At 40.9% G+C, this 14378-nt stretch overlaps 2 protein-coding genes across 2 annotated transcripts in view; one reads left to right on the forward strand and one right to left on the reverse strand.

Annotated features, from left to right (window-relative positions):
• Positions 1-4711, reverse strand: part of LOC110518413 (E3 ubiquitin-protein ligase TRIM16) — a 9694-nt gene extending 4983 nt beyond the window's left edge. The window contains exons 1-2 of the mRNA XM_090230871.1: positions 3458-4711; positions 2928-3023 (exon numbers count right to left, since the gene is read on the reverse strand). Of these exons, the coding sequence (XP_090086997.1) occupies positions 2928-3023; positions 3458-4054 (693 nt within the window). The 5' untranslated portion in view covers positions 4055-4711. The remainder of the gene's footprint in view (positions 1-2927; positions 3024-3457) is intronic.
• LOC118947091 (E3 ubiquitin/ISG15 ligase TRIM25-like) overlaps positions 1-12422 on the forward strand; it is a 91879-nt gene extending 79457 nt beyond the window's left edge. Inside the window, exon 2 of the mRNA XM_090230843.1 lies at positions 12150-12422. Within this exon, the coding sequence (XP_090086969.1) occupies positions 12150-12407 (258 nt within the window). The 3' untranslated portion in view covers positions 12408-12422. The remainder of the gene's footprint in view (positions 1-12149) is intronic.
• The last annotated feature ends 1956 nt before the right edge of the window (positions 12423-14378 follow it).

Raw genomic sequence — 14378 nt, forward strand, 5'->3', positions numbered from 1 at the left:
ATTTTAGTTTTACTATTGAGAGTTCCCTCTATTTGTGCTTTCACTAGATTCATCATTGGCACGGAAAGAGAGTCCCTGTCTTCCTAACATTGATGTGACCACAACAATTCTCCTCAGATACTCCCTTCTCTCTGCAATATCACCAGCATGGTCAGATGTTCAAACCTGAGCAATGTTCCCATGATTGATAGTTTCCTGGTAGCTTTGCCACAACACTGTCTCTGTGTGTTTGTGTCATCTCATGTTTGACAAAGATAAACTAAGATTTTTTCCAAATTTTGCAATATCACTTATTGTGATCAAGACATGACTGGAATGAACTACAAAAATCTCTGAAACTGGAAACACTTATCTCCCTCACTAGCTTTAAGCACCAACTGTCAGAGCAGCTCACAGATTACTGCACCTGTACATAGCCCACCTATAATTTAGCCCTATCAACTACCTCTTTCCCAACTGTATTTAATTTATTTATTTATTTTGCTCCTTTGCACCCCATTATTTTTATTTCTACTTTGCACATTCTTCCATTGCAAAACTACCATTCCAGTGTTTTACTTGCTATATTGTATTTACCTTGCCACCAAGGCCTTTTTTTGCCTTTACCTCCCTTCTCACCTCATTTGCTCACATTGTATATAGACTTGTTTATACTTTATTATTGACTGTATGTTTGTTTTACTCCATGTGTAACTCTGTGTTGTTGTATCTGTCGAACTGCTTTGCTTTATCTTGGCCAGGTTGCAATTGTAAATGAGAACTTGTTCTCAACTTGCCTACCTGGTTAAATAAAGGTAAAATAAAAATAAATAAATAAAAAAATCAATTAAATACAACATTAACAAGATATTATCTGTGTCATTTATAGCCTGGCACAGATAGTAAAACTACATTAAATACAACGTTAACTAGATATTATCTGTGTCATTTATAGCCTGGCACAGATAGTAAAACTACATTAAATACAACGTTAACTAGATATTATCTGTGTCATTTATAGCCTGGCACAGATAGTAAAACTACATTAAATACAACGTTAACTAGATATTATCTGTGTCATTTATAGCCTGGCACAGATAGTAAAACTACATTAAATACAACGTTAACTAGATATTATCTGTGTCATTTATAGCCTGGCACAGATAGTAAAACTACTGTAGCGACCCGCACAGACAGCTGTGTGTTATGTGTTCGGCTAGTAGGTGGTTGTGTTGTACTTACCAGTTCCCAGTGTTCGCGGGATCCGACATGCCAATCAACCTGCTATCTGCCAATCACAGGAATGCCTGGGATGTTCTGATGCCGGGCATCCTGGTGGTTGGCGGAGTGGCGTGGAGGGGGCGGGGCATTGGAAGTTAAGGTTCAGCCTTTGTTCTCTCTCTTACGTCTGGGCTTCACAAGAGAAGGTCCCGATTGGCTTGTGGGGTATCTTTCATTTATTTGGCGTGAGCTAAGGCCAAACAGTAGCCTGTGTAAAGTTGCTAATAAACCGTCAATTCGTAACTCAATCCTCTGTCTGGACAATTGTTCCTTTATGATCTAGTCAGGTCATTACACTACATTAAATACAACGTTAACTAGATATCATCGCCACATAACTTATGTCGAATTTAAAAAGACACCGTTACCGTTAGTAACGTCTGTTACACTGTAACTTACAGGCAGCCTCACATAAAAACCTATTGGTTAACAAAGCTTTGATTATGACCAAAGTCTATAGTAGTGAAAACTCTCTCTCTCTATTCTAACTTACCACACATTCACATCACTGCCTCGACATGAATGTGTCCTGTCAGAGCCGTTTCCTGTCCGTTAACTGTTAACAGTCTCGAGCCACAGCTTAACCAATGAGCTACAAGGAGGACTGACAGTCACGAGCGGTGCAGCAGCCTCTGCAGCAGCAGCCTCCCCCGGGTCCTAGTGCCCGCCCGGTAAGACGGTTAAGATGCGATGGAACGGTTGACGGAGAGAAAATAAATCACAGAGAAAATATATTGACTGATATATTGAATTTTTTAGGGAAGCTTTAGCTTTGGCTTTAATACATTCTGAAAATACTTGAAAACCAAAAGAGAAAAGAATAGTAGCCCTCCTCAGGAACAACAAAACCCTCACAGACCAACTTCTTCTTCTATGATATAATGGAGGTCCTCAAACCAACGTTAAAGGGGCTTGGCGCCACCTACTGTTCTGGAGTGTGTTCAATCACGGTTTACACCTCTCTAAATCCTCCTACCTAACTCAGAACTTCTGAGAAAATAAAAGAGTCCTACTAACTTATAATAGACCCTCCCCCATCCCCCAAATCACTTCCAAGTGTAATGTTTACTGTTCATTTCTGATTGTTTATTTCACTTTTGTTTATTGTCTATTTCACTTGCTTTGGCAATGTAAACATATATTTCCATGCCAATAAAGCCCTATGAATTTAATTCAATTGAGAGAGAGACAGTTCCATTTTAATGTATAGGGGACATGAGTCAGTGTAACGGATGTGAAACGGCTAGCTTAGTTAGCGTGGGCGCTAAATAGCGTTTCAATCAGTGACGTCACTTGCTCTGAGACCTTGAAGTAGTAGTTCCCCTTGCTCTGCAAGGGCCGCGGCTTTTGTGGAGCGATGGGTAACGATCCTTCGAGGGTGACTGTTGATGTGTGCAGAAGGTCCCTAGTTCGCGCCCGGGTATGGGCGAGGGGACGGTCTAAATTTATACTGTTACATCAGTCATGGTTACTCATGGTTATGTGATGAGGCAGCCCAGTCAGTTACATGAACCAGTCTATTCTCTGAAAGGGGTCCAGACAGCCTGTTCCCAACAGTGGGGTCAGTGGGATTGGATAGGGGCCCCTCTCTCTCTCTCTCTCTCTATTTTTCTCTGACTGAAGGAGAGAAGTGAAATGGTGTGTCTCCTCTGGTCAACAATACTCACCTTGAAAGACTCCACAGCCTGTTGGAGCTCCTTCAGCTCCTTCTTTCTCTCCTGGAATCTCTGCTGGACCTTCTGCTGACTCATCCCCAGCTGCCTCTGTGGAGAATCACTCTTCAATGAGCTATCAAGCTTTATTAGTCCAGTAGATCAATAGTATAGTAATATGACATAGGACCCATAGAGAGGAAGGTCTACAATCCTGAGGAAGTCCCTTTACAATATTATATTATGTTGCTATGTGAATGATTATAGTTTTTATGGTAGGACTTCATGTATCAAGGGGTTGAGACTGAACTTTGGACTCATAAAAGGCCATTCAGAATGATAATAGTGTTTGACTTTAGAAAATGGTGATACATTTGGAGAATCTGGGTTAACATATCTATATACTCAAGGTTTCTGTTCTTATTTGTGGATTCATTTCATATTGTATATAATATAATTATCTCATATTCAAACAGATTTAGTTCCTACTGTATCTTTAATTCCTTGTTTATCAGACCGTCACCAACAAGTTGTTCTGGTCTTACCTGTTTCTCAGTCCTCTCTGCTGCAGCTGACACTGTATCATGGCCTTTATGTTCATCCATTGTACACAGATAACAGATACACTGCTGATCGGTACGACAGTAAACCTCCAGCAGTTTGTCATGATGAGAGCAGATCTTCTCCTGTAGTTGTGCGGTGGCTTTGACCAGCTTGTGTTTCTTCAATGCAGGAAATTCATAGTGAGGTTTGAGGTGAGTCTCACAGTAAGAGGCCAGACACGCCAGACAGGACATGAGGGCTTTCTGCTTTATGGTCCCAGTGCAGAAATCACATGCCACATTTCCAGGTCCAGCATAGCACAGAGCAGGAGGGGGAGCAGCCTGGAGTGCTGTCTTCCTCAGTTTCTCCACCAGCTCAGCCAACATGTTATTTTTCCTCAGATTAGGCCTTGGAGTGAAGGTCTCTCTGCACTGAGGACAGCTATAGACCCCTTTCAGATCATCCTGATCCCAGCAGCCCTCAATACAGCTCCTACAGTAACTGTGTCCACAGGGAATAGTGACTGGCTCCTTCAGTAGATCCAGACAGACAGAACAACAGAACTGGTCCTGGTCCAGCAGATCTCCCTGTTGAGCCATTTGGACGGTTGTTCACTCTCACACAGAGAGACGACACAGAGACTCAGATCAGTTTCGTTTCCTCAGAAGAGAGTTTGTGGGAAGGGGAGGGACTTCCTGGTTCTGCCAGAGGGCTGGGGTTAGAAGGAGGGAGGGGTTAGAGGAATGGAGGAAGAGAGAAAGGAACTGCATGCAACAGCAAGAGGGAGACAAATAGTTTTGTTCCAAGGTTAGAGCCCTTAACATGGAACAAATGACATAATGAATCTTAAAATGTGAGTTGTTAGAATATATGAAGGGTAACAGTTTCTATGAAGTACGTATGTATCATTATTTTAATTACCTTTATAATGCCTTATAATACACCTATGTGTTGTAATTAATCAATAAGGACTGAGGAGGTGTGGTATATAGTTAATATACAGTACCACAGATAAGGACTGAGGAGGTGTGGTATATAGTTAATATACAGTACCACAGATAAGGACTGAGGAGGTGTGGTATATAGTTAATATACAGTACCACAGATAAGGACTGAGGAGGTGTGGTATATAGTTAATATACAGTACCACAGATAAGGACTGAGGAGGTGTGGTATATAGTTAATATACAGTACCACAGATAAGGACTGAGGAGGTGTGGTATATAGTTAATATACAGTACCACAGATAAGGACTGAGGAGGTGTGGTATATAGTTAATATACAGTACCACAGATAAGGACTGAGGAGGTGTGGTATATAGTTAATATACAGTACCACAGATAAGGACTGAGGAGGTGTGGTATATAGTTAATATACAGTACCACAGATAAGGACTGAGGAGGTGTGGTATATAGTTAATATACAGTACCACAGATAAGGACTGTTCTTAGACACAACGCAGATTGAGAATTATTATCACATATTTATCAGATGTTATCGCGGTTGTAGTGAAATGCTTGTGTTTCTAGCTCCAACAGGGCAGTAATATCTAACAATGCTTGTGTTTCTAGCTCCAACAGGGCAGTAATATCTAACAATGCTTGTGTTTCTAGCTCCAACAATGCAGTAATATCTAACAATGCTTGTGTTTCTAGCTCCAACAGGGCAGTAATATCTAACAATGCTTGTGTTTCTAGCTCCAACAGGGCAGTAATATCTAACAATGCTTGTGTTTCTAGCTCCAACAGGGCAGTAATATCTAACAATGCTTGTGTTTCTAGCTCCAATAGGGCAGTAATATCTAACAATGCTTGTGTTTCTAGCTCCAACAGGGCAGTAATATCTAACAATGCTTGTGTTTCTAGCTCCAACAGGGCAGTAATATCTAACAATGCTTGTGTTTCTAGCTCCAACAGTGCAGTAATATCTAACAATGCTTGTGTTTCTAGCTCCAACAGGGCAGTAATATCTAACAATGCTTGTGTTTCTAGCTCCAACAGGGCAGTAATATCTAACAATGCTTGTGTTTCTAGCTCCAACAGGGCAGTAATATCTAACAATGCTTGTGTTTCTAGCTCCAAAAGGGCAGTAATATCTAACAATGCTTGTGTTTCTAGCTCCAACAGGGCAGTAATATCTAACAATGCTTGTGTTTCTAGCTCCAAAAGGGCAGTAATATCTAACAATGCTTGTGTTTCTAGCTCCAACAGGGCAGTAATATCTAACAATGCTTGTGTTTCTAGCTCCAACAGTGCAGTAATATCTAACAATGCTTGTGTTTCTAGCTCCAACAGGGCAGTAATATCTAACAATGCTTGTGTTTCTAGCTCCAACAGGGCAGTAATATCTAACCATGCTTGTGTTTCTAGCTCCAACAGGGCAGTAATATCTAACAATGCTTGTGTTCCTGGCTCACAGAGGGCAAATAGAAAAAGTAGAAGAAAATATTAGGACAATGTTAGAGGAATTCTAACAATTTCTCTGTATTATTTCCCAATCAGAATGAATTACTCTGTCAATGCATTCCATGGGATTGTAAGACCCAATATGTATATAAGAATGGACAGAGCCCCGGTCTTAAAAGTCAGGTAACAGCGTTTAATTCAAGAGAGTACTGGTATATACACATTTTACCACAGGTTATAAACTGAAAATGACGTCAGCGTTTTCTAAATGTTCCGTCTCTTCTTGACACTAGTAGAGAGGCCCTATAGTTCTCGAGCCTTCCCTCCTCGCCTGAAGCCAAGGTCAGTCCTTGTAAATCTCATTCTAGACAGTCCGTCCCTGCCATCTGGAGATAGTTCATTCATTTGTAATAAAGGAACAGACCGTCATTGTTACTAAACTCCTGACTATATTATATACAATTGGGAATGGGAGCAAGAGAGAAAATTCATATATGTACAGTACATAGTAGCATTTGGACTAGTCAGTCCTGATTGAAATGTATACATAATTAGTCATCATTGATAAAATCCCCTTAACATATCCACCCTTTGATTAAATATTCTACAGCCAATCACACATTGTAGTTATATTGTAATATTAAAAAGCCCATTTCTATTTTTATTAGAGATATTTCTTGTCATCAAAACATCACCTAAACATAACCCAACACTTGCATTCGCCATGACTGTTTCTCAGGCCTACATCAGAATCATAACTCTTCTTATCAGGATTTTCGTTACAATCTTCATTAAAAAACAGTCTAATATTGAGATGGGATACAACCTAGTCTCCCTAAACATCCAAAATGGTCTCATCAAATATAAATTCCCCACAAATAAAAGATCCAGATTCGTCCACTTGTTCTGTAGACATGCATTCAGTCCTCCACGGGTCAGAACCTGGAATCGTCCCACACATCTATTGTCATAGATTTCTCCAGAGTCCTGGAAATAAGGCCTCATACACAGGGAATTAGACAACAGCCCCCTAAAACTAAAACAGTCACACAGGTGAATGTAGCCCATAACACAGTGATCATATCCACCCTTTGATCGCACTGTTTGACTATCTAAAATCATTGATTTTAGAAAAAACATGTCTATAAGTGGCTTTTCTCTAAAGTCCTTACATTTCCTTAATCAATGTATCTTAATCCTTACAATAATCCTAAATCACCACAGATGTCCTATATTCCTGTCAAATGTAATACTATTTAAAAGACCTCCTAATGGTTAACCAGAGCCTGAACAAATGCTAACCATATCGAAATCCTTCCTACACTTTACAAGCTCTTTCCTTCAGGGATCCTCAGTATTCTATCTGACAATAACATGGAATACCGTATCTACAGTCATTTATCACCCCTATTTATTCTCAATGATAAATAGAACTATTTTCTGTTGTAATATCAAATCCATAATAGCCAATTCAAAAACTTCACAGCTAATATTGTAAATCGGCTTCAGTGATTCAAACAATAATTCTAAACCCCAAACTAACACTCCATTATAATTATTTTACCTTAAAATTAGTAACCCAACTGACCATAATTCATTATACAAATGGCTCTCCCCCGGGGCTGATCAGACCCCTAAAGATAGCCACGATAAGGTCAAAAGGTCATACCATATTAGACATATTAAAGAACCCTTTATTCTTAAAATAAAAATAATCACCTGTGTAATTAAAACCCATAAAATAAAAACTCATAAGGTTCCATATGTGAGCGTCCTCTTTAAAATACCTTTGCACTAAAACAAATAGTTCTAACAATTGTTTTATGTGTATATATTTGCAGACCTTTTTCAATTTGGTCGTTTATGGCCGCTCTCTCCCCCACTCTCCCCAAAATTATAATCCCAGGAGGCTTCTAAAAGTGAGACACAACACGCCTAACTAGCATTCACTATGCTACTTCGATTCAGAAACTCGATAAGTGAACTATAACTAAACCTATTGATAATTCCCCTTTGACTCAAATCATCAATCAGTTTTAAACATCGTCTACGTGTATGTTTACCTAAATGAACATGCTTCCCTTAGATACAATTAACCTGATAACATTATTATCCAATGCTTCCCTTAGATACAATTAACCTGATAACATTATTATCCAATGCTTCCCTTAGATACAATTAACCTGATAACATTATTATCCAATGTCTTCCCTTAGATACAATTAACCTGATAACATTATTATCCAATGCTTCCCTTAGATACAATTAACCTGATAACATTATTATCCAATGTCTTCCCTTAGATACAATTAACCTGATAACATTATTATCCAATGCTTCCCTTAGATACAATTAACCTGATAACATTATTATCCAATGTCTTCCCTTAGATACAATTAACCTGATAACATTATTATCCAATGCTTCCCTTAGATACAATTAACCTGATAACATTATTATCCAATGCTTCCCTTAGATACAATTAACCTGATAACATTATTATCCAATGCTTCCCTTAGATACAATTAACCTGATAACATTATTATCCAATGTCTTCCCTTAGATACAATTAACCTGATAACATTATTATCCAATGCTTCCCTTAGATACAATTAACCTGATAACATTATTATCCAATGTCTTCCCTTAGATACAATTAACCTGATAACATTATTATCCAATGTCTTCCCTTAGATACAATTAACCTGATAACATTATTATCCAATGCTTCCCTTAGATACAATTAACCTGATAACATTATTATCCAATGCTTCCCTTAGATACAATTAACCTGATAACATTATTATCCAATGTCTTCCCTTAGATACAATTAACCTGATAACATTATTATCCAATGCTTCTCTTAGATACAATTAACCTGATAACATTATTATCCAATGTCTTCCCTTAGATACAATTAACCTGATAACATTATTATCCAATGCTTCCCTTAGATACAATTAACCTGATAACATTATTATCCAATGCTTCCCTTAGATACAATTAACCTGATAACATTATTATCCAATGTCTTCCCTTAGATACAATTAACCTGATAACATTATTATCCAATGCTTCTCTTAGATACAATTAACCTGATAACATTATTATCCAATGTCTTCCCTTAGATACAATTAACCTGATAACATTATTATCCAATGTCTTCCCTTAGATACAATTAACCTGATAACATTATTATCCAATGCTTCCCTTAGATACAATTAACCTGATAACATTATTATCCAATGCTTCCCTTAGATACAATTAACCTGATAACATTATTATCCAATGTCTTCCCTTAGATACAATTAACCTGATAACATTATTATCCAATGTCTTACTTTTTCCCTCTGCCGCAAATGTCATACATTTCTCAGTGTAAGAAATCCAAAATGTAATCCCCGATATTTAATAAATATGCATTCGCATTCTCCCATGGCTCCTTTAATTGACTTATTCTAGGTAACTCCCATCCGTCCCGGAACAAAGAATCCTACCTAAACACGCCAGAACACAATGTTTAACTAAGTTAAATCAAACCCTAAAATTGACCATAACCAGTAAACAAATAAACAAACCACTTTTATCAGCTAAAAACAAACTATACGAAAACTCACTACTTATAATGCTTCAGATGGCAAAATTACTCAGAGACTCACGTTTACATCTGTTAGTTCCTCAAGGGGAAAAAATAAAAAATAAACTATTGCCCCTGTTACAGATGTCTACGTATCAGGGGCAAAGCTCGAATAGCCAAATTCAACCTAGCTAATTTCCTGAAATATATGCAGTTATGTTTTTCTATAGAGGCTTTTCAAACTTTAAATATCCTAACATGGTTCCACACTATGGAAACAGTGCTCACATTCACTGGTGTTACATAAACAATCAAACCAGGAATCAACAACCATCAGAATCCATTATCACCATGTTTTACGATTCAGACATCCAGTCTCCCTTTCTCATAGCCTAATAAACGCCACAAATCTATGATGCCCACCTACCGTATCAGCTGCTAGTTTTTAGCATCTTTCCTGACTATCCTGGCGACTCTCAAATTATTTTTAAAAATGCATTTTGTAATTTATATCAACTTCTGAAAAGTTACTCAAAACACTAATGCACACATTAACAGACAAACAATTTTCTCCATTACCCCCATTCACAACGTAATTTCCGTGGCGACCAATAGTGCTTTGCTAGTGACGTCATCATCAAGCGCTCAACCTCAGCACAATTCGTAGCGACTTTCAATGAATTGTAAATAATTGTTGTTCTATAAACCAAACCTAATTTATCACATCTGTTCGAATCTTGAATTATAATTTATCACCCCAACCAATATCTCTAAATTGGCTAATTTTATAAAACATTTCGATGGGTATAGATCGTAATTGTCTCTTCGTTATTATTTAGAATTCATTTTGATCTAGTAACTGTCTCGTCTTTGACTTAGTATTTTAATTACGACTCTATTCCCAATACGTTATTCACTTGTCTAATTAAAACTCATACTAGCATATGTGAGTGTACTTCTTTAAAATATCTTGTCTCTGGGAACAGGGAAATCCACTTAACCCAAACTTTTACTACAACAACAAAACCTAATAATTAAGATAATCCCTTCACATTATTCGTTTTAAATCCCTCGATGTTTCATGTAACTCATTCAGTCTATCTCCAAATTGTGTCCCAAAATATTTTATACACTGCCATACCCTCAAACCACTGTGAAAAACGTGCACTGTCCCTTTAAGATAAGACATTTAATTTTTTTCCCGCAATGAAAACGGAAAACAGATCGTGTTTAGAAGACGTTACATTTTGTTCGAATTCACTGGCGTTACCTAACCAAAAATCAGTACTTGGAAAAACAATCACAACTTTTTACGATGAACCTATTCTTACCTATTTTATAGTCCAAAGCGGTGCACTATATAGCCCCATTTGAGTGTCTAGCAATTCCGTTGTTGGCTGTAGCATCTTTTCAGAAAACGACGCCACCAATCTGCCTGCCTCTGTAAAATATATATTCCCTATTCAGATTGAGTTCAGTTTTAAATTCTAATCATCAGAGTAAAACCGACCAAACTTCTCAACTTACTATACCCTAACATTTAAATGTACCATGTTTTGTGCTAAATTTATCGTATGTCAGTCGATTCATAAATAGCTATAACGTCCGGATAGCACGAAATTGTATCGTATCTCTCCGTTATTCCCTACATTTAACTTTAGGTGACTTTCTCTTCTATGATACATTTATTTAAATACGACTCCCCTCTCAATACATTATTCCACCAGATCATTTTGGGCAAAATAGCGTATTACCTCAATTGTCTCGCCATTATTTTTAATGCCTTTTTTTTCCAATTCAATCTAAAACACATAATAAACGATCAGCTATATTTAGACAAACACTGGCGTCCGTATTTTTCCGGCAAAACATGCAAATAGGTGAATTACACTCTAATATCAGTTTTAGTTAACCGCCTCGGCTGGGAAGCGAACCGTGGATTGCCGTTGGTAAGACCGTTGCGCTCACCACTATACTACCTACACTGGAACTGACTAAGCCTCGGCTGGGAAGCGAACCGTGGATTGCCGTTGGTAAGACTGTTGCGCTCACCTCTATACTACCTACACTGGAACTGACTAAGCCTCGGCTGGGAAGCGAACCGTGGATTGCCGTTGGTAAGACCGTTGCGCTCACCACTATACTACCTACACTGGAACTGACTAAGCCTCGGCTGGGAAGCGAACCGTGGATTGCCGTTGGTAAGACCGTTGCGCTCACCACTATACTACCTACACTGGAACTGACTAAGCCTCGGCTGGGAAGCGAACCGTGGATTGCCGTTGGTAAGACCGTTGCGCTCACCTCTATACTACCTACACTGGAACTGACTAAGTTTCTCCGCAAATAAACCCATCTCTGTTTAAATGTGTAACTCCGGCCTCTGGACAACAGAAAATATTTAACGACCCAAAGTTTTCCCTCAGTTAGGATTCTCCTTAATTTCGTTGTGTTTGACCCTTCCTTTTTTTTACCCGATTGTCGCCTCTGACCTTCCCCTCATTTAAATTACAACCTTGTTGACGACGTTTACAGGGAGTGTTACACTCCCGGGTGAAATGTCCAATTTCGTAGCTACTGACCTGCTGCCGACTGGGAAAAGCTGTTCGTTTGAATCTGTCACCTCCCTTTCGAACACCGTGTCATGTACTGTCATGTTGTCTTGTCTCTGTCCTTTCCCTTCACCCTGTCTCCCTCTGCTGGTCGTGTTAGGTTACCTTTTCTCCCCCGCTTTCCCCCAGCTGTCCCTTGTCTCCTCTAACTACCCATTCACCCCGTTCCCCACCTGTTCCCTTTTTCCCTCTGATTAGGTCCCTATATCTCTCTCTGTTTCTGCTCCTGTCCTTGTCGGATTCTTGTTTGTTTGTGTCATTCATGCCTGAACCAGACTGTCGTCATGTTTGCTGTAACCTTGTCCTGTCCTGTCGGAATCTGCCGGTCCATCTGAGCCTACCTATGTTTGGTAATTAAAGAAGCTCTGTTTAAGTTGATTCGCTTTTGGGTCCTCATTCACGCACCGTAACAGAAGAATCCGACCAAGAATGGACCCAGCGACTTCGGATCCTCTCCACTCAGCCGTCGAGATCCAGGGAGCGATGCTAGGCAGACACAAGCAGGAATTGTCTGCTGCTCGACATGCCGTTGAGACCCTGGCCACCCAAGTCTCCAACCTCACAGAACAGGTTCACCATCTCCGCCTCGATCCACCGGCCACTTCCAGGGCTTTCGAATCTCCGGAGCCCAGAATCAATAACCCGCCGTGTTACTCTGGGGAGCCCACTGAATGCCGCTCGTTCCTCACCCAGTGTGATATTGTGTTTTCTCTCCAGCCCAACACTTACTCCAGGAGCACTGCTCGTGTCGCCTACGTCATATCTCTCCTTATTGGACGGGCTCGTGAGTGGGGCACGGCAATCTGGGAGGCAAGGGCTGAGTGTACTAACCAGTATCAAGACTTTAAGGAGGAGATGATACGGGTTTTTGATCGATCTGTTTTTGGGGAGGAGGCTTCCAGGGCCCTGTCTTCCCTATGTCAAGGCAATCGATCCATAACAGACTACTCTATTGAGTTTCGCACTCTTGCTGTCTCCAGTGGCTGGAACGAGCCGGCCTTGCTCGCTCGTCTTCTGGAGGGTTTCCGCGCAGAGGTAAAGGATGAGATTCTCTCCCGGGAGGTTCCTTCCAGCGTGGATTCCTTGATTGAACTCGCTATTCGCATTGAGCGACGGGTTGATCTTCGTCACCGAGCTCGTGGAAAGGAGCTCGCGCTCTCCGTCGCCTCCCTCTCCGCATCACTACCATCTTCCTCTGCCGGCTCGGGTGCTGAGTCCATGCAGCTGGGAGGTATCCGCATCTCGACTGAGGAGAGGGAACGGAGAATCACCAACCGCCTCTGTCTCTATTGCGGTTCCGCTGGTCATTTTGTCACTGGACTGCCTTCGTCAGCGGGGAAGACTGTTATTCTTACGGTTGTCGATAGGTTCTCTAAGGCGGCTCATTTCATTCCCCTTGCTAAGCTTCCTTCTGCTAAAGAGACGGCACAAATCATCATCGAGAATGTTTTCAGAATTCATGGCCTTCCGTCAGACGTCGTTTCGGACAGAGGTCCGCAATTCACGTCTCAATTTTGGAGGGAGTTTTGCCGTTTGATTGGGGCTTCCGTCAGTCTCTCTTCCGGCTTTCACCCCCAGTCTAACGGTCAAGCAGAACGGGCCAATCAGACTATTGGTCGCATCTTACGCAGTCTTTCTTTTCGCAACCCTGCGTCTTGGTCAGAACAGCTCCCCTGGGCAGAATACGCCCACAACTCGCTTCCTTCGTCTGCGACCGGGCTATCTCCTTTTCAGAGTAGCCTCGGGTACCAGCCTCCGTTGTTCTCATCTCAGTTCGCCGAGTCCAGCGTCCCCTCCGCTCAGGCTTTTGTCCAACGTTGCGAGCGCACCTGGAAGAGGGTCAGGTCTGCACTTTGCCGTTATAGGGCGCAGACTGTGAGAGCTGCTAATAAGCGTAGAACTAAGAGCCCTAGATATTGTCGCGGTCAGAGAGTTTGGCTCTCCACTCAGAACCTTCCCCTTAAGACGGCTTCTCGCAAGTTGACCCCGCGGTTCATTGGTCCATTCCGTATCTCTCAGGTCATTAATCCTGTCGCAGTGCGACTTCTTCTTCCGCGATATCTTCGTCGCGTCCACCCGGTCTTCCATGTCTCCTGTGTTAAGCCCGTTCTTCGCGCCCCCGCTCGTCTTCCCCCCCCCCCCCCCATCCTTGTCGAGGGCGCACCTATCTACAGGGTCCGTAAAATCTTGGACATGCGTCCTCGGGGCCGTGGTCATCAGTACCTAGTTGACTGGGAGGGGTACGGTCCTGAGGAGAGGAGTTGGGTTCCCTCTCGGGACGTGCTGGACCGTGCGCTGATTGATGATTTCCTCCGTTGCCGCCAGGTTT

Source organism: Oncorhynchus mykiss, chromosome 4, assembly GCF_057628025.1.
Source record: "Oncorhynchus mykiss isolate SJ-2025 chromosome 4, ASM5762802v1, whole genome shotgun sequence".
Taxonomy (NCBI): Eukaryota; Metazoa; Chordata; class Actinopteri; order Salmoniformes; family Salmonidae; genus Oncorhynchus; species Oncorhynchus mykiss.